Source organism: Mus pahari, chromosome 19 (genome assembly GCF_900095145.1).
Source record: "Mus pahari chromosome 19, PAHARI_EIJ_v1.1, whole genome shotgun sequence".
In the NCBI taxonomy this organism is placed as follows: Eukaryota; Metazoa; Chordata; class Mammalia; order Rodentia; family Muridae; genus Mus; species Mus pahari.
Window position 1 is genome coordinate 86,041,515 of NC_034608.1, and position 20,362 is coordinate 86,061,876.

At 48.2% G+C, this 20,362-nt stretch overlaps 1 protein-coding gene across 4 annotated transcripts in view; it reads left to right on the forward strand.

The window, feature by feature from the left end:
• The window catches only part of Myo9b (myosin IXB), a 91,139-nt gene that overhangs the window by 26,285 nt on the left and 44,492 nt on the right, over nt 1-20,362 (forward strand). For all 4 annotated transcript variants that reach the window (XM_029531689.1, XM_029531690.1, XM_029531691.1 and 1 more), the window contains exon 3: nt 16,326-16,420. In XM_029531689.1, the coding sequence (XP_029387549.1) occupies nt 16,326-16,420 (95 nt within the window). The remainder of the gene's footprint in view (nt 1-16,325; nt 16,421-20,362) is intronic.

Consider the following 20,362-nt stretch of genomic DNA (forward strand, 5'->3'; position numbering starts at 1 on the left):
TTTTTTTTTTTTTTTTGATACATACATAGTACTAGCTGACTTGGAACTCAACTATATAGACCAGGCCAGCCTTGAACTCTGTAGAGTGCTGGGAGGATTTAAGGCACCACACTCAGTACTCACCTGCCTTCCTTATATAGCTCAGACCCACTTGCCCAGGAATTGTGTCACCCACAGTAGACTGGGCCCTCCTCCATCAGTTAGCAGTTAAGAAAATGCTCCACAGGCATGTTCACAGGCCAGTCTGATGGAGACAATTCCTCAATTGAGGTTTCTTCTCTCTGGGTTTGTCATGTTGACAAAATCAACTGTCACAATGCCATCTGGTACATTCAGTGTTGTACAACCATCACCCCTATCTTACCCAGAATATTCCATCTCCCACAAAAGATTCCCTGTATATATCAGTTGTCAATGCCCACTGCTCTTAAATCTACTTCCTGTCTCTGGCTTTGCCTGCTATGGCTGGTTCATACGAGTTTCATCATTTATCACGTGACCATTGGTCACTCAAAGCGTGTTTCCAGGATACATCTGTGTTACAGGGTGTGTTGAAGTTTTTCTTGTTTTTCATGGCTGAGTAATACTCCACCCTGTGGTCAGATACCATTTGGTTCCTCTGCTTGCTAACTATGTGACCATTTCACGCCTCAGCACAGCTGGCTACAATTAGGCTCCCCAGCCAGAGAAATCTCTACCCTTCAGGGTTCACCACTAGAGCAATGCTGTAGGAGCAAGGAGTGTAGTTACTGCTTACCCACATGGAACAGCACCCTGTAGCAGCCTGCTGAGGGTGACTTGAGGGCTGGAGTACCCAAGCATCCAGGGGTAGGAGCAGGACATGAGTCCACATGTATAAGCCCATCCTGCTAAGAGGCTGCTTTCAAGGGCAGCTTGCCTCAGGGAGTTTTGGGGTGGGGAGGGGTAGAAGCAGGTAAGACCAGTGGCTAAGAAGGGCTGATCTTAGTGCAGTGAAGTAGGGGTCTCAGATGGCTGCAGGAACCATTTGGAGGATTTTAGTCAACTGATAGCTCATCTAAGGTAGAACAAATTCAAGGACCCTCTTGTCTTCCTTAGAAGGTGCCTGATCCTGGGTTGGCAAGATGGTTTAGTGGGTAAAGGAGTTTGTTGCCAAGCTTCAGGACCTGAGCTCAAGCCCTGGGTCTTGCATGGTAGAAGGGGAGAACCTACTCCTGAAAGTTCTTTTCTGACCTCCACAAAATAAATAAAAATAATGTTTCAAAGTTTAAACATGGAGGGTGTTGTGGATAGCTGGGAGGAATGAAGATAATGGTGTTTGCTAGGGAGGCTGATGTGTATGGGGCTGAGTGGTGGGGACTGAAGGGCATTTCCTGGGAGGTGATGAGGTCTTTGAACAAGGCAGGGTCACTAGATACCCACTGTGGAGGCAGGAAGGAACAATGTGACTTAAGCCTTGGAATCTAAGGCCCTTGAGGGATGGATGGACGGATAATCAGATACATAGAGATCCAGAGCAGAATGCAGAATTAGGGGCTGTTTAGACCCCATGGAGAGAAAGCAGTCTAGGGGACCCCTGGATTGTAGGGTGTCTCAAGACAAGCAGGTCCCATGTGCATGAGGGGGTGCCAGAGAATCACACAAAGGTCATACCTCTTGTCCTCCCTGCTGTCCATGTTTGGGAGTGTATGCCCCACCCACCTGACAATTTCCAGTCATAATGCAGTGTGTCCAGATGTCAATGGGGCCCTGCTGAGAGCTATTGGACTTTGAGCAGCTGGCAGAAGTGCTGAGGTATCACAGGGCCTCCAGCCTGGGTGCTCCCAGGAAGCCGAATTTTGTAGTCCATCAAGTCACGGGTCTTCCTGCACCCATGAGATCAGTAATAGGAATTCCCCTACAAAGGTTTTATGCCAGACTGTCCTCAGGATCAGTAGGATCCTTTGGACTTCCCCCCCTCCCCTTCTTTTACTGTCCTTCAGCAGGGTCTCATAGAACCCAGGCTGGCCTCATTCTTGTCCTATCATTGAGAATGACCTCAAACTCCTGATCCACTAGCTTCTACCTCCTAAATATCAGATTGACAGGCATGACAGGCCTAGTTTATGTGGTTTTGGGAATGGAAGCTCGTGTGAATGTTATTTAAGCCCTTTGTCTACTGAGCTATAAATACCCTACCAACTAATCTACAATCACTCTACCAACCAAGCCACATCCCCAGCCCAGTGCAGGTTTTCTTGCAGACAGTGGACATCAGTCAGCCCCTTCTAACCAGCTTTGATTTCTGGGCTTCAGTTTTTCATGGTTAACTGCAGTTCGGAAATACTAAGTGGAAAAATCCAGAAATGAGCAGCTTTGGGTTTCACCTTTTCTTTTGTGTGAGAAGCCTGTAGGCTTAGTGAGTTTTCAGAAAGATCTAATGTGAATTTTGGGTTTGGTTCTGCCTGTGCTCGTGGGTGTCCACTGGAAGTCTTGGATACTTGGTTTTACTTACTAACTTGCAAAGTCTAGAATCAGCTGTGAAGGTGGTGTCTGGACCACATTGGCCTGTGGTAACTGTCTTGTCTTGATTGTACCATTGAAGTAGGAAGAAACACCAGTCTGGTGGCACCATCCCTTTGGGTTTGGGTCCAAGACTGAGTGAAGAAAGCAAGCTAAATACAGTTTGATACATTTGTTCTACCCACTGCTAAGTGTGTGTGTAATTAGTTAAGCAGCATCCTTGACTCCCACAATGATGGATGCTATTCCTGGGATTGGGAACCAAGTTATCTCTTCTCCCCCAGGATTATTTTCTTAGGGCATGTTATCATCACAGCAGGAATGGACACTAGGACAGAGTGGTGGAAAAGGTCTGCAGTGGGCAAGGGGCATGGCCCAGGGTGGTGCATAGAGTCTCCCCATGAGGGGCTGAGGTTGTGGCTCAGGTCTAGTATTTGACTAGCATTCACAAGGCTCCAGGTTCCATCCTGAGATGGATATACACATAGAAATATACACAAATAAACATCATTTTTGTCATTATTTTTCATTGTATGACAAAACATCTGACTGAGGTGACAAGTTAAAGGTTTGTTTTGGCTCTGGGTCTGAGAGGGTCAGTCCATGGTGGGCTTTGGGTCTGAGGTGAGTGAATACTTGTAGTGTAGTCATTCAGGTCTCTGGCTACATTGGGACCAAGCTACAGGACTGCCATTCCCTAGGCATTCCCACAGCAGTCACTCACAGCACTCATGTGTCCGTGTGCTGAGCCCCAGGAAGACTTGGAGTGTGCAGAGTCTCCCTAAGATACTGAGGGATGGCTGTACCTCCATGTACATAGAGAAAAGTCTAGAGCCCTGGAAAGATGAATTGTCATATGCCATGTGTATTTGCTTGGCTCCTGGTTCCTGGCACCTGTGCTCGATGCAGACACCTGTGTGCACAGTGGGCACTCTCTCCTGGGTCCTCTAACAGTGTGGGGGAGTTGGGAAAGGAAGTCTTGGAAGTAGGCGTTCATCATGGTGCCTAGAGGCTGGATTTGTCCATGCAGGAGTCTCAGTGGCAGCAGATAACTTTACAGTGCTGTGGCTGGCCAGGGCAGGGTTATCTGTGTGTGTGTGTGTGTGTGTGTGTGTGTGTCTGTCTGTCTGTCTGTCTGTCTGTCTGTCTGTCTGTCTGTCTTGTCTGTCTGTAAGGGGTATACAGTCCAGAGAACAGCCTTAGGTACCTGTCTTCAAGTGCCATCCACCTTCATTTTAGAGACAGGATCTCTCAGTAGCCTGGACCCTGCCCACCAGACTAGGCTGGCTCTGGCCATTAAACCCAGGAACCCTCCTGTCTCTATTTACTGGGATTACAAGCCCAGCCTCCATGCTGGCTTTCTGTTATGTTGGTTTGGGGTGCTAGGCTCAGGCTCTCATGCATACATAACCATCACTTTACCAATGTCTACTAAGTCTACCAAGCCCACTTTCTTATGAACCATCAACCATCACCACATCCCTGCCTTGGAGATGTGGAAATCTCAGTCTTGCCTTCACACTGCCTGCCAGGGACATGGAGGCCACCAGGCCCAGAGACTGACCATGACTCTGGAGTCCCTCCCCTTCACTCTCCCATCATCCCTGCTCTTGTTTCCTAACTTACCTTAACTCTAACATGAGGATCATGACAGGAGCCTGTGGGCACCTGGAGTCATGACCAGTATCTGTGGTATCTGATGTGCCCATAGAGGCTCTGAGACCTGCAGAGGACACAATGAAAGTCATAACCAGGGTTAGTAATGTAGGAATTCCTGCCTTGCCACACACTGGGAAGGAGTAGTGACTGGGCCATCGAGTTCCTGACTCTGGTACCTTTACCCAGCACTTGAGGCAAACCTGCACACATCCTACCTCAAGGACATTGGGAGCCAGAGAGCAGTAGGGACCTACAAGAGTCAGTGCATTTTCAGAAAGAAGGGAGAGAGTGAGCTAGCAGCTGGCCAGGCAGGAAGGGTGTGGGGTAGATGAGGAAACACTGCTAACAGGTGTGTGTCCCAGGACCATTCCTAGAGAGGTGAAGGGTTGGAAAATCGCTGAAGGAAGACCCCAGACTCAGTATGCAAAAACAAAGAGAGTTTATTCTGCAGAAACAACTAGCATGCTAGCTAGGGTCACCATGGTTCAGAATGGCAGCACAAAGACATTCAAGACCCTTTTATAATAGAACTGCTTAATTAATTCTGAGATAACAACAGACTTCTAAAACTTAGGGCTCCTTCCAAGGGATTACAGAGACCATTAACCGAAAGTCATAAAGAAGATATACACCACAAGACCACAGGTGCAAAAACAGGAGATAAGATATTGACTGGGTTTATCTATACAAAACTAGCTGGGTGTGGTGGNGCANGCNTTTANTCCNAGCACTNNGGAGGCAGAGGCAGGCAGATTTCTGAGTTTGAGGCCAGCCTGGTCTACAGAGTGAGTTCCAGGACAGTCAGGGCTACACAGAGAAACCCTGTCTCGGAAAAAAAAAAAAAAAAAAAAAAAAAAAAAAACTACAAGGACAGCTTAGTTATAGTTTTTAACTTTCTATGAACCTGTAAGCTAGTAACAAATGATGAATGTTTAGCCAGGTAATTGTTCCTAGTGGATATGCATGTAGACATTCTCTGTTATAAACCTCTTATTCAGTTTATGACCTGAATTTATGTGCAAACTCATAGTGAGCTTTTTACCATGTGAACACACACTCTGGAAGTCCTGCATGTGCTGAGAACAAAAGGCAGACAGAGACAGGCCTTTCTTGCTTCTCTTCCTGGGTATTAGAGAAGTACAAATCCTTGCCTTGCCAGATAGAACAAAGGCCACTTTACCCAGCCTCCTGCTGTTTCATTGTGAGGTGCTAAACGGAGACTGCAGCTTCTCTTCTCAGGGCAACCCAGACAGGCTGAACAGCGCAGAAGCAAAGTACACTTATGATAGATAGCATGTGGTTATGGCTGGTTTCTGAGTGGAGACAAATAGACTAAAAAGGACTCTTCAGAGGCATGCAGAAGCCACATATGGTCAGCTTCAGAGCGGCCCGAGTAGCCCTTGGCAGGGGACAGCTGTGCACTCTAGGTCTGCCCTGCAGCCTCCCAGCTTCTCCCTGGTGCACCCCTCTAGGGGAGGGGAGGGCCTTTGCTTGCCTCGAGGCTATTTCAGACCTGGGGGGGAGTTACATTTTTGGAAACACCACATCTAAGAGTTGAGTGAAATTATGGGGTATAGTTTAAGTACCCAAAAAAGGTTTCCTTGAGCTGGGTACAGTAGGACACGCCTGTCATGCCAGCGCCTGAGAGTTTGAGGCAAGTTTGGCACTGTCCCCAAAACAATATCAAATGTCTCAAAAGGAATGCACAGGGCCCGTGTGAGTACTGTTCTTTGTGCTGCTTTGCCAAAGGACCAGAGCGTGCTATCATAGAAAGACCCACACTGGTTCTCCCCAACTGACTCCCATATACCTCACCCCCACCAGAACTCCTGAGCTACTAGACCTGTGTGCTGACTTTCCCCTCAGACAGCGCGCACGCGCACCCACACACACACAGACTCAGATCTACAGCGCGCACACACGCACGCGTGCGCACACACACACACAGATCTCCTGGAGTGTACATGACCAGGTAAAGAGAAGCAGGGTGCAGCACACAGATGTGCAGTCCAGCAGCTACTTGGAGTTGATACAAGACAATCATGAGGTCAAGGTCAACTTCAGCAAAGACTAGGTTTGAGGCCAGCCAGGGTATGTAAGAGCATTTAAAAAACACAAAGACTTGTGGGGTGAGAGTGGCAAGCAAGTTGTTGGTCAGAGGCACTATGTTTCAGTATGGGGGGTACATTGTTATTTCTAGGTTCCAAGGCCCAGTATAATGATGACAACTAAGCACTTGGTTTGTCTCTCAGCATTTGCAAGGAAGGAAGCTCGTAAGCATTCTTCCCAACCAGGAAGAAAGGAGAAAATAGGAATTGGGAAGATGTGTGTTCCTGGATGGTAGTAATCACTCCACATCAAAACTCAGGTCCCACCTTACAAACAGATACTGTGGTTTTGTGGTAGGCATGTGTAGATGGGTCTGTGACTCTTGGCAGAGACTCCACTCAAGCTACACCCTGAGCCCCTCTCTGGGCAATTCTAGGCTGGGCTCTATCTACTGAGCCAGATTCCCAGCCTCTCACTCGTGGCACACTTTAAAAAAAAAAAATTATTTCATGTGCATTAGTGTTTTGCCAGCACGTTTGTCTGTGTGGGGGTATTAGATCCCCTGGAACTGCACTTACAGTTGTGAGTGGCCATGTGGGTACTCCCAGGTCCTCTGGAAGTGCATCCAGCGCTTTTAACTGCTGAGCCATCTCTCCAGCCCCCAGCACTTTTAATCTTAGCAGTGAATAGACAAAAGCAGGTAAAACTTTGGATTTGTTGCTAGTCTGATCCATAGAGCAGGTTCCAGGCTAGCAGGGGCTCTGTAGTGAGATATTGTCTCTAGGAAAGAAACATGGAAAGAGCATCCAGGGAGTAAGGTCCTTCACACGCAGCACCACTCCCCATTTTGGTAGTGGAACCCTGTTCAGGTTGGTACCTTTGGTTCTGTCCCCCATCTCTGAACGCTAACTGTCATTATGCCTTCTGAAGCCTCTGAAAGCTGCCCAGTCTCCAGTGTGCAGGCGATGGCACCTCCAAGCGGTTCAAAGCCAGGTTCCCCAGGACACTGCACCCACATTCCTGGAAGGTGATTTGTTGAACTGCCTCTTTCCCTCAGTTTCCCTGCTATGAGTGGTACAGCCAGGCTTGTTTCTTGTCAATGTAGTTGAGAGCAAGAACACTTCGCCCCATAGTTCTCCTCTGTTCCTGTAGCAGGGGAGCAAGGACAGGGTGGCAGATGGCTGGAGCTCTGTGGTGTGGTTCAGAGTTTCACTGGGGTATGGAAACCCTGCTGGGCAGACAAAACGTGGAGATGCTAGACTGCATTTACCCTGCTCAACTGTCAGGTGCTGGGCTCAAGGGAAGTGCTGATATACCACTCGGGGATGGGAAAATGCAGCCTAAGGTGTGGAAGAACCTGAGGTTCCCTGACTCGTGAGTGTCCAGTTGCCACTGGAAACTGTGCAGAGGAGTTGGGAGGGTTGGGGACCCACAGACCTGTGATGAGGAGCCCAGGGACAGGGGCTCCCAAACTCCTGGACATCCAGATGCTGCTGGATCTTGGGGAGTTAGGAACAGAAGAGGACCACAGGCTGAGGGCCAGGAGGAGAGGGAACTCCAGTTTAGCTCTAGATTGTCTTTAGTTTAGCAGCAGTTGTCCAGGAGCACAGAAAGGCCTTCTGCAGGAGACCTAGGCAGTGGGGCTCTGTAGACAAAGGCCTTCATGCTCCCCATGGAGGTTCTTGATAAAAGAGACAGTCCTTGGTTCCAAACTGTTTATTGAGTGCTCATCATGGAAAATGGGTACATACCATGCCCTCAGGTAGGACCATAGATTAAATACTTATTGCAGTAAGGAATGTAAGCTTATTGGCTAAACCCTCGGGGCCTCTAGATACCTCATTAGCATGGAGAACTCTGTTCTGATCTCTGTGACCATAGGTCACATTCCTGTGTAGGGAGTGTGGTCATGTGACAGGGGCTTGGTCAGAAGCAGGTGAGCACACTCAATATTATCAAGTTGCCTGGCATAGTCCACTGCCCCACACTGTGGTTGGTGGCCACTGTCAGCAGTGCCCTAAGATAACAGGTGTCAATCAGGAGAGTGGCATGTGCCTGTCATTCTTGCCTCAACAAACGAAAATATTATGGAGGCTCAGTGCCCAAAGGCCCGTTGTTTACCCTCAGCACTGCAAAATAATTTGGGCCCAGAAAGATGGCTCAGGTGGTAAAGGTGATGACTGCCAAGCTTGAGAGCCTGAGCTCAATCCCTGAGACCCACATAATGGAAAAACAGCTGACTCCTGCAAGTTGTCCTCTGACCTATATGTGCAACCCCCCCCCCCAGTAAATTAATAAAAACCTAAATTACCATCACACACTCCATAGATACTCAGACAGGTCATAGTATAACAGGTTTTTAGAGAAAAGGAAGAGAGAAAACACTTGTAAAATATTTGTTGTTGCTTTTGAGACAGGGTCTCATTATGTAACCCTGGTGACTTAGAACTTACTGTAGTCCAGACTGGCCTCAGACTCATACAGATACTCCTGTTTCTGCCTCCCAGGTGCTAGGGCTAAAGGTGTGGGCCACCATTTGTGTTGCTGTGGTAAAACACCACAACCAAAAGTAACTGAGAGGAGAGGCCTGATTTCACTTCCACAACACAGTCATCATCGAAAGAAGTCAGGACAGGAAGCTGAGGCAGGGGCTGATGCAGAGGCCATGGAGGGGTACTGCTTACTGNCTTGCTTCTCCTGGCTTGCTCAGCCTGCTTTCTTATAGAACCCAGGACTACCCGCCCAGGGGTGGCACTACCCACCGTGAGGTGGGATCTCCCATTTTAATCATCAATCAAGAAAATGTCCCACAGACTTGCCCACAGGCCAGTCTGAGGCTGACTTTTTCTCAGTCTCGGTTCCCTTTCCCACCCCCACACCCCACACATAGCTAGCCTGTGCCAAGGTGACCTTATCAGGACAAGCACCTTGCTTCTGGTTTGGTTTGGTTTGGTTTTTGCTTCTGGTTTGGTTTGGTTTGGTTTGGTTAGGTTTGGTTTGGTTTGGTTTGTGGTATCACATTAAATAAATGTAGCTGTAGATTCATGATTTCCCTGCCTCAGCCTCTCAAGTGCTAGGATCAAAGGCCTTTGCTACCACTTCTGACTCTATACATGGAAATGTATAATAAACCCATCCATTAATTCAGAGATGAAGCTGGTTGTGGTGGCTTGTACCTGTTATTCTGGAGAAACTGAGGTAGGATCATTTGACCTCTTGAGCCCAGGAGTTTGGGGACAAACTTGGACTACAGTGTTTCGATTGTATCAGTGACTGACTATACCCTTGGAGAGGTTTGTTTTTAAACAATCCGAATCTTCTTTGTTTTACAATTTTACTTGTTTTTGAGCAATGGTGTGGTGTAACCAAGGCTGGTTTCTAATGTAGTATGTAACTGAGGATGACCTTGAACTCCTGATCCTCCTACCTCCATCAGGATGTGCTCAGATGACAGACATGCCTTTACATTGCTAAGTGAGCCCTGAGCTCCTAACCTATTGCCCGGCTCTAGACATCACGGGCTTTCTAAGGTAACAGGTGGTCGCTGATGTGGTGAAAGCATTGGTATGGCAAGTGGGGGAAATGACTAAAGACCTGGGTTCCCATCTTAAGCACCCCCACAAAAAGTTGTTGTAGGGTGTTTTGTCACACACAGGGAGGAGACCAATCATACAACCCTGGGTTCAGAACAGGAGAGGCAGCAGGTGTGAGGGCCCAGGTCCATCCCCAGCCCCTCTTTAGGAGCTCCAGCACCTTCATCAGGAGCTGGGTCCCAGCCCAGAGAGGCGGGGACAGGACAGTCCCTGGGGCTCCTGGCCAGCCTACCCACTTGGTTAGCTCCAGGACAATGAGAAACCATGTCCCAAAAACAAGGTGGATGAAGTCTGAGAAGCTGGCATGTCTGCTTCCCCTTCCTTTCTTTAGTCTCAGGAGCTACTTGGCTACAGAAAGCCCTAAATGTCCCTTCCTGACTCAGACAGGGTCTTAGGATTTGTCCAGTTACTCAGCATGCTGGTGTAGATCTGCCATCCTGCTGCTCTGTAAGGCAAGGGAGGAGGCTTAGGGGTTGCAGACTAGCCTGAGCTACATAGCAAATTTAAGGCCAGCCTGGGCTACATAGTGAAATCCTATATCAATAATTTTTACCACTCCTAGCTCTGTGTGTGTGTGTGTGTGTGTGTGTGTGTGTGTGTGTGTTGCGTGACCTAGGTGTGGAAGTCAGGGCAACCTCAGGTGTGGTCTTCACCTTCCACCTTATTTGCTTTTCTGCTCCCCTGTGATTCTCCTCTCTCCACCTCCAGACGGTCATGCTGTATATCCAGCTTTATGTTAGTTCTGGGGATTTGAACTCAGCTCCTCACACTTGAGTGGCCAAGTACTTCACCTACTGGATCATCTCCAACAGTACTTGAGATTTTGCTGCATGTGTTGGATTCTTGGGTAGTAATGGGTCCATCTTAGGGGGGGGGGGAGTTTCATCCAGAGCACTTGTTTCATTTCCCATTTCATCTGTGGCTGACACTTGGTGCCTTCTGTGGTCAGGGGCACTGACGGTGGGGGACTTTTTGTCCCACAGTCACCCAACCCTAATCACATCCCTGATGTGTATAGTTGTCGGGTGTCTTTGTGGCCAGCAGCTTTCCAGAGCTGTGCTGAGCTCCAAGGCTGGAAGAGACCAGAAGAACCTCTGGGTGGAAGTGGGGTGTGAGGCAGGCCTTGGGGAGCTTCCTTGTCCTCTTTCACTGAGGAGCTGGGACTTCATGGTGATGCTCTACTTCCTGTATCTGCAGTTCAGCTCTACCTCCACCCTTCGGCTATCATTCTTCAGTGGCTGGTTCTCCCTATGACTGCTGTGGTGAGACCTCTGCCCTTCACTACAGCTGTCAAGAGCAAGTGGGGACCAGGTCTGACAGTACTCCTCTGTGACACCCCCCACCCCACGCACTTGGGGCTGAGACAGGAGCATCTTTTGAGCCCAGGAGTTCAGAGTTAGCTTGGGCAGGAGACAGACAGAGACACACAGGGAGGGACATACAGAGAGAGACAGAGGGAGACAGAGGAGAGAAGAGAAGGGGTTGAAGCTCAGGTCACAGAGCTCTGAGTTCTGCCCTCAGCACCACGTAATTCGGGTGGGGCCTCTCTAGTTATTTCAGCACTTAGGAGACTGGGGCAGGAGGATGCATGGTTCGCGGTCATCCATGCCTTTAAGCCCTTGAGGCCAACATGGGCTACATGAGACCCTGTCTCAAAGTCTAAACTCACTCACTCACACAAAGCTACATAGAATGCAACCAGAAGTTTATTCATGACCATAAGAGACAACCTAGAAGAAGCCACTAGAACTTTCTATTCAGAAAGCATAGCTGCTAGTCAGTCAGGAGCAATGCAATTTTTCATGGTGGTTCTGTGTTATGTATGGGCCTGGTGCTGTTTGTTTTGTTTTGTGGTTTTTTTTGTTTGTTTGGTTGGTTTTTGTTGTTTTGGGGGGTTTTTTTGTCTTTTTTGAGACAGGGTTTCTCTGTATAGCCCTGGCTGTCCTGGAACTTACAGTCCAGGCTGGCCTCGAACTCAGAAATCCACCTGCCTCTGCCTCCCGAGTGCTGGGATTAAAGGCGTACGCCACCACGCCCAGCTCCTGGTGCTGTTTGTATGTTGATGCTAATTCTGTTCTCCTGGGACAAGGAGTGAGTCACACTCAAGTGACTTCTTGAGAAACAAATAAGAAAGGAAGCAGGAGAGAATTAGGTCTCTTTGGACAGACATAGAGTGGGGACAAAATGTAGAGTGTCTCCCGGTTACAATGGCAGATCCATCAGGATTCACCACTGGAGGATTTAGATTTAATGAGGCTTACAAGTTAGGATTTTAGTTTTTGCGCCCAGCGATTGAGTTACTGTTGTTTCTGAACTATGTTTGTGTTGTGGTTTCCTTCACACATAGGGTCGCCTGGGTTCAAGAGAGAAAGGTAAGGCAGCAAAGCATGGATTTTCCTGAGGGATTTGAAGCACAGGGTTGATGTGGTAGTGACCTGCTAGTCGAAACCTAGCGAGCTGGGTGGAAACCTTTTGAGAGCTCCAGGCCAGAGAGTCCACAAGATAAAAACAGGCTGGCCATTGCCCGCCAGTGTGTGCTGGCAAAGACCTGCAGGGTAGGTAGTAGCTGGTTGTAGCTTGGGAACTTGCTTATTTATTTATTTATTGTATTTCCCGTAACAGTTCTGTGTCACCCTTTCCTCTCCCCCATGGCATCCCTTTAGAGGAAGGCAGCCCAGGCTCACTGGACCTCCAGAGGGCCTCCCACAGGCTTCATGGAGCTGAAGGTCAAAAGAAAAATGCTGCCTGCGTGCAGGTGTGCTTCAGCCTACACTGCTTTCCCTTTCTGTTGTAATTTTTGGGGTTTTGTGAAACAGGAGCTTGCTTATGTAGCCCAGGTTAGCCTCAGCCTCCCAGGTGCCAAGATATGACAGGCAGGTAGCACTACCCAGTTTGGAAACCATGGAAATGCACAGCTTAGCCTCTGGTGTCTAGTGGAGCAGCTGCCACCTGCACCTGCTGGGCAAGCCACTAGCGGCTACACTTAGGCTCCTAGGCTCAAGAGGAGACCATTGGTTGTTGAATGTCAGGGACTGTGGAGGACACAGCCCAAACGAGAGTGTGTTGGGGTGGGGCACAGCAAGGATGCAGAATGTATGCTTATGAGACAATTTATATAGCCCAGACTGGCTTTGACCTCACTAGAAAACGTGCTTTTAAAAGTCTGAGCCTGGAAAGTGTGGTGCACGCACTTTTAATCCCAGCACTTGGGAGGCAGAGGCAGGCAGATCTCCATGAGTCCCAGGCCAGTCTAGGCTACATAGTAAGACCAAAAAATAAGAGGGCAAGGATGAACTGGAGATATGACTGCCCTTGTTGAGGATCCAGATAGATTCCCAGCACCCACTTGGTGGCTCACAAATGTCTGTATCTCTAGTTTCGGGAGATCTGACACCCTATTTTGACCTCAGTGAGCACCAGTTAAGGCAGAGGAATCACAAATTTTAGGTCAGTCTGTGCAGCATCATGAGACTTTGACTCTTTGTAAAGCAAATATAAGTCATGCATGCTAAAGCTGTGTGTGTCTGTGCATCTGTGTGTGTGTGTGTGTGTGTGTGTGTGTGTGTACACATCTGCGTGTGTCTGTGTGTGTGCCTGTCTGTGTGCCTTGCGTGCATCTGTGTGTGTGTGTGTGTGTGTGTGTGTGTGTGTACACATCTGCGTGTGTCTGTGTGTGTGCCTGTCTGTGCGCCTTGCGTGCATCTGTGTGTATAGTGCATATGAAAGTCAGAGGACAACTTTGAAGAGTCAGTCTTTACCATCCACCTTGTTTGAGGCAGGTCTCTCCTCATTTCTGCGACAGGGTCCCACTAGCTTCTGGACAGTTGTGCTATGTCCACCATCCTTGTGGCTTCTATGGCTTTGGACTCAGGTCGTCACATTTGCATGTCAAACACTTTCCCCACTGTGCCAGCTCCTTCCTTTCTTTTTAAGGCTAGATAGCATCCACTGTGTGATGACCACATTGTTCTTCCCAGCCGCTTGGCTGTTGTTATTTCCTCTGGACCTGAACTCAAAGTGGAATCCGTAGATCGAATCAGGATCTACTTTTAGCAGTGCACAAACTAATATTAGCAATGTTCTTTTATATTAGAAAGGAGGAATATTATGTTTCTTTGGAAGCTGAGCCCTTTCTTTCCCTGGCACCTTGCCAAGGCCTGTGGTTCAATAGCTTTAACAGGGCTTGTCCACCCCTTTGCTGGTTCCCCTTGCAAGCCACCCCCAGCCAGCCCGGTGCCATCCCCTTTTTGCACTCTGAGCTCCTCTGTGTTTCAGAGCTGTGACCAGATATTTTTAGCCTGACTTTGAAAAGTCACTGTGTACTCAGACACATACCCGACACATGAGGTCACCAGGCATAGACAAAGCCCTAGCCTGCAGGGTCATCCATAATCGCAGAATCAGAAAGTCTTGTACTCTGCAGGCCTTGCTGGCTGGCTGTCCTCAGACCTGGGCCTGACATCATATTAAGATGTCTGCAGGGAAAGTTGTCCCCTGCCCTTTAAAAGTGAGCCTCGTACCTCATACGGGTGTGGAAGGGATTAATGGGGCTCATCTGTAAGTAACAAGCAGCCCCAAGCTGAGGCGTCATGGCAACTTCTCTGCAAAATGGAGTATCCCAACTGCAGACACTCCAGCCCCACTAAGAGACAAGATGGGTCATTTTCATGTAGGGTTATTTAAGGGGGGGGGGGGGCTGGAAAGATGGCTCAGCAGTTAAGAACACTGACTGCTCTTGCAAAGGTCCTGAGTTCAATTCCCAGCAACCACATGGTGACTCACAACCATCTGTAATGAGATCTGATGCCCTCTTCTGGAGTGTCTGAAGACAACTATAGTGTGCTTACATTAAATAAATAAATAAATCTTTAAAAAAAAAAACAAAAAAAAAAACAAAAAAAACAGGGTCTCTCTGTAGCTCAGGCTAATTCATGGTAATCCCCCTGCCTCTTGTTTCCTAAGACTAGGATCAGAGGCAGGGGTTGCCATAAACCATTGTTTTAGACTCAGACCTTTAAGGTGGAGGTCTGACTTGGGGTGGCGTTGCATAACTCTGTCAGGGAAGAGAAGCCTTGACCAGCCTGTGTGCAAGGCCCAGGATAAATCTCATGTCCCTCGTGTAAGTAAATTACTTAATTACAGTGTAATCTTTAAAGGGGGGGAGGGAGGTGTGAAGTGGGGGTGGGGGTACACACCTTCAGTCAGACTTTTGTCACTATAATCAAATGCTATAGACTGCTTGCTTGCTTACTAACTGACTAACTTTGTTTATGTAGTTGGTTGGTTTTAGTTTTGTTTTTGTTTTTTGTTTGCTTTGGGTTTTTTGTTTGTTTGTTTGTTTTATTTTGTTTTTTGAGACAGGGTTTCTCTGTGTAGCCCTGGCTGTCCTGGAACTCACTCTGTAGACCAGGCTGATCTCAAATTCAGAGATCTGTGTGCCTCTGCCTCTGCCTCCGCCTCTACTTCCCTAATGTTGGAATTAAAGGCATACACCACCACTACTTAACTAAGACTGCATAGCTTCTAAAGAATAAGGGCTATAAGTTAGGCTCATCATCCTAACACTGGGAAGGCTGAGGTAAGAGGATGGTTGCTAGCTCTAGGCCACAGAGTGAGAGCCTGTCTCAAAACAACAGACTCTAGAGAAATGACTTAGAAGGTAAAAGCTTGGTGTGCAGGTGTGAGAAGCTGAACCCCCAACAGTTTGAACAATTGTGTGAAAAGTTGCATAATGCTTCATATTCCTGTAACCCAGCATGAGTCACACTGTCGGAACTCAGGCAGGCTGAGCGCATGGGGACACGCTGCCTCTACACACCTGAGACTTGCTTCTTAAGGTTTTTCTTTTCTCCCTTTTGGACTGGCAGTGGTAGCTCATGCCTTTAATCCCACCACTCAGGAGTCAGAGCAGGTGGATCTCTGAGTTCAAGGCCAGCCTGGTCCGCAGAGTAAGTTCCAAGACAGCCAGGGCTACACAGAGATATCCTATCTTGGGGGAAAAAATTGTTGGGCTGCAGAGATGGGTCAGCAGTTAAAAGCACAGGCTACTTTTGCAGAGGTTTAATTCATGGCACCCACAAGGCAAATTATAATCATCTTTAGTGCCAATTTCAGCGACTGATGCCCTCTTCTGCTTTTCATAGACACACAAGGTGCCTAGTACAAGCAAAATACCCTCATACATTTGAAAAAAAAAAACTAGTAACAAGAAAGCCCCTAAAAAAAAACAGTTTATTGCATTGCATATGTATGTTTCCACACACAACACACCTGTGCCCATATGGAGGTCAAAGGACAACTTGCAGGAGGCAGCTCTCTCCTATAATGTGTGTCCCCGGATTGAGCTCAGCTGTCAGACTTGGTAGCAAGCACTGGACCCACTGAGCTATCCCTCCTGCCCCGCCCTTTGCCTCTTATCCAAGCCTCTGAGGAAGTAAGGGGCTCGGGGCTCTGGGGACAAGAATGGTGTGTCCACGGGGGTTCTAGGACCAAGGCTATGGAGAGCCCAGGCTGGGGTCTGAAGCTCTGCTTTTGTCTTCTCAGGCTTTTGGGAACGCCAAGACAGCCCACAACAACAACTCCAGCCGCTTCGGGAAGTTCATCCAAGTCAACTACCTAGAAAGTGGCATCGTGAGGGGGTAAGTCACTCTAGTTGTGTACCTTCACCTCTCAAGCTGAGGCTGGAACCCAGGATCCCCTGTGAGCTTAGCCAGTCCTCCGCCCTGGAGTACATCCTCATCTGAGTGTGGCGTTGAGGTTTGAGGTCTGTGCGGTGAGAATCTTCTGTGGCAGCCTTAACTCAGAACTGGCCATGCTCTAACAGCCAGCTTGCTGACCTTTGTAAGGCTTCTCTGAGGTGCTGGATGTCACAGGCAGAATGGGGTGCGGACCTCAGCATCAGCTGCATGTAAGCCCCTTACTTAGAGACAGTTCTGGACAGCACTGTGATGTGATTGGTCCAGGGAAGTACAAAGACACTGTTCAGCAGTGGCTGAACAGAGTTGGAACAGTAGAGTCATGGTTCAAGGGATAGATATGTGGGAGGCTGCATGTATGCATAGATTGTGTGCATAGACACATGGCAGCTTGGTTGCTTGGATGGATGGTTAGATTGAGGTGTTTGTGGGCAAGTTAGTACATGGGTACGTGGAAGCATGGATAGGTGGTTTTATGTGAAGGAGGTGGTACTTAGTGATTGGGTGGGTAGACTTGGTATGTAGGGAACATTGGGGAGTGGGCAGTGATTGGATGAAGACATGAGTAGATTAGTGGGTGGATGGATGTGTGCACCACTGGTGGGTGGATAGATTGGTGGGTTGGATGGGTTGGCTCATGGGTGGGCTAATGGAGTGGCTCTGGATGGGGAATGACTGAATAGTGACAGGTTGGGTTGATAAGTAAGTGGGTGGGTAGGTGGATATGTGGTTTGGCTCTGGGGATCTATTGGTAAACAGAAGTTCATGGGTCAGGCGATGAGTAAAACAGGCAGAGCTGTCGGGCAATGGCCACAAGTGTAGACTGAGCAGCAGACCTTGACAGGTGGATATGAGGATGTGAGGCAGGGGTGGGGGGACATTCTGCTGGGCCTACAGCCTAGTCACAGGCATGTGTCACGTGGCAGCAGATGTGCTGTGGCACAATGAGCTTTGCACAGTCCCAAGATTCAGATGCTTTTGTTGTCAAGGCTGCGGACAGTTGTCTGTTACAACAATGCTTTAAGTGATTGTTTTTCCTTTATTCCAGCTAGTTCCTAAATAAATGAGACAGAGACTATACATTTATATAATCAAGCTTCAAGGCACAATATCTAATCTAATTAATCTAATCTAATCTAATCTAATTCTCGAGCTAATCTGGCTACCTTCTAGCCAGAATCCCTGAGACACTCTCATTTCAGTCAGGCTCTCTGCTCCTGGTGCTCCTGGTGTTCTCATGCTGTCCTCTCAACCCCTCCTCCAGAATCTTCTCCTGGCTCTTGGCTGAGAGGATCCAGCCCTATTCTCTCTCCTGATCAGTCATTGGCTGAGCTTTTATTGACATGGGGAGCAGTGTTTACACAACACTGGGACGGGAGATTCTTAGAGTAAGTATTACAATGCCATGTCTATGTGACATGAAGGCAGAGAAATCAGCATGGGAATGACACAAGAATACTCTTCACACAGTACACAGGAACATGATACTGAGTCACCTGCTGATAGTTCACACTGGGCATGGAAGGGAGGGGCTAAGCCTCTGGCATCCTTTCCTGCCCACCCCCCACACTGAGCAAGCTCTGCTAAGGTGCCGATTGAGAGCCCTTGATGAAGGTCAGGTTGGTTCTAGACCCTTGTGACTCAATGTTCTCTGCTTGGCCTCAGCCCCCACATGCCCACCTGGGGTTTAGCTGTAGTATGAGTTCTGCCACATGAGCTGGGTGCCCATAACCCAGCTGGCACACATTCTCCATCATGACATTTGGATCATGGACTATGAAAATCTCCTCTTTCCAGCTAATAAGAGTATAAATTCTTGTGGGCCTTGGGGTCATTATTAGGGTAAATTCAGACTGCTGGAAGCCAACACTGCAGTACAGTGACAGTTGATCCCATAACCAAGATGACTGCTGAGCAGCTAACAGGAGGAAGTGTGTACACTCCTGTACCCGGAGGGCAGTGAGGAGGGCAGTGAGGATGGCATGGAGCGCATCCTACTGTTAGAGTGCCATACTACTTCAGACTTATAAACATTTACTTTGGAATTTTCTTCTTCTAATTTTCCAAGTTTGGATAACTAAAACCATTAAGGCTGAACATGAAACCAGACAAAAAGTACTTGGCTAGGTCACATGCACGGTGTGTCAGGTACTCCTGGGTGCAGCCTCCCTGCTTAGAGCTCTCAGCAAGTTCAGGGCTGATCTCTAGATCAGCTTTTCTCTTTAGGGCTCAGTAGGCTGCCCTGCCGCTAGCCCACAAGCCTGCCCTGCTCCATCCAATGTTACTCATGGGTTCAAGAAAGGAATTCCCATATTGATTGACATCCATGTTCTGGCCTAGCTTCCTGGCCTCTGGGGCTGCTACTGCCTGGTGCCACAGGAGCTACAACCCAGGGCTTCCTTTGTCCACTGTGTCTGGTCATATTTCTATCACTGCTTCTTCACAAAGCCAAGGGCCAGGGCGCATCTGAGCATGGCCCAAGCTCTCCACTCCTGAAGCTTTAGCTTTCTATGTGTGCAGATCAGCTCAGAGGGGCCCCTGTACTCCCCTTGCTGGCCTCAAACCTGTAAAACCAAAAATTGGGGGTGGGCTGCTCTCGCAGAACATCCGAGTTCAATTCCCAGTACCCACAACTCCAGTCCTAGGGAGTCCAGTGTCCGCAGTGGACACTGCCTTCATGTGGTACATAGGTACACTCAGGCAAAACACTGATACACATAAAATTAAAATTAAGTTCAAAATCTCAAAAGCTGGGGTGTTGTCTAAAGTGGAGCCTCTGTCTAGAATATAGAAAAGAAATCACCAAAGACTGGGGAAAGAGAGCTGGGCAGCTGTGTTCCAGCAAGTGGAAGTCTGGGTCCGCACAGCTGGCCTGTCCTCTGCTGAGGCAGAGGAACCGCCTACCCCTGGACACAAGGAGAAAGGCAGGCATTGATACAAGAGTCTGACCCTATAGATCTGATTTTAGGAGAGGGGCCAAAACTAAATGGCTGAGGCTAGAGAAGGAGGTGTTTGTGTGACCCAGCACTCAAGAGGCAGAGGTAAGGGGATTATGAGTTCCAGGCTAGCCTTGACCACCAAGAGTCAGTCTGCAAGGAAAGCTATGATTGACAGATAACCTGGATCAGACTGGCCCTTGGGCTGTCTAGGGGCTAGTCTTGATTTCTTCTCTAAGTTGCTATTGGTCATATTGGTGTTATGCCTTTTTTTTTTTTAAGATTTATTTTATGTATGTAAGTACACTGTAGCTGTCTTCAGACACACCAGAAGAGGGCATTGGATCCCATTACAGTTGGTTGTGAGTCACCATGTAGTTGCTGGGAATTGAACTCAGAACCTCTGGAAGAGCAGTCAGGGCTCTTAACGGCTGAGCCATCTCTCCAGCCTGGGGGTTATACCTTTTTTAAAAAGGAACTAGAAAACAATCTTTCTCTTATTTACCTTATTTAAAATTATTTTTAGAATTATTTATTTTATGTGCATGGGTGTTTTTCCTGCATGCATGTCTGTGCCTTATGAATGTGTGGTACCCACAAAGGCCAGAAGTTGTTAGATCTCAAGAAGCTGAACTTACACATGGCTGTGGGCTGTCTTGTCAGTGCTGGAAATGGTACCCGGGTTCTCTGGAAGAGCAGCTACTCTTAAACTCTAAGTCTCTTCAGCTCCTTCTAAGGGAATTGAAGAGTCCAAGCAGTGCCTTCAGAACCTGCCCTGCACTCTGAGTTCCCCACAGGCCTGCAGGCTTAATGGCACTGTCCTACAGAGGCAGGCAGATCTCCCAAGAATTCAGGGCCAGCCTGGTCTACATAGTGAGTTTCAGGACAGCCAGGAACACACACAGTGAGACCATGTCTCACAACAACACAAGATAAATAAAATTAAAAA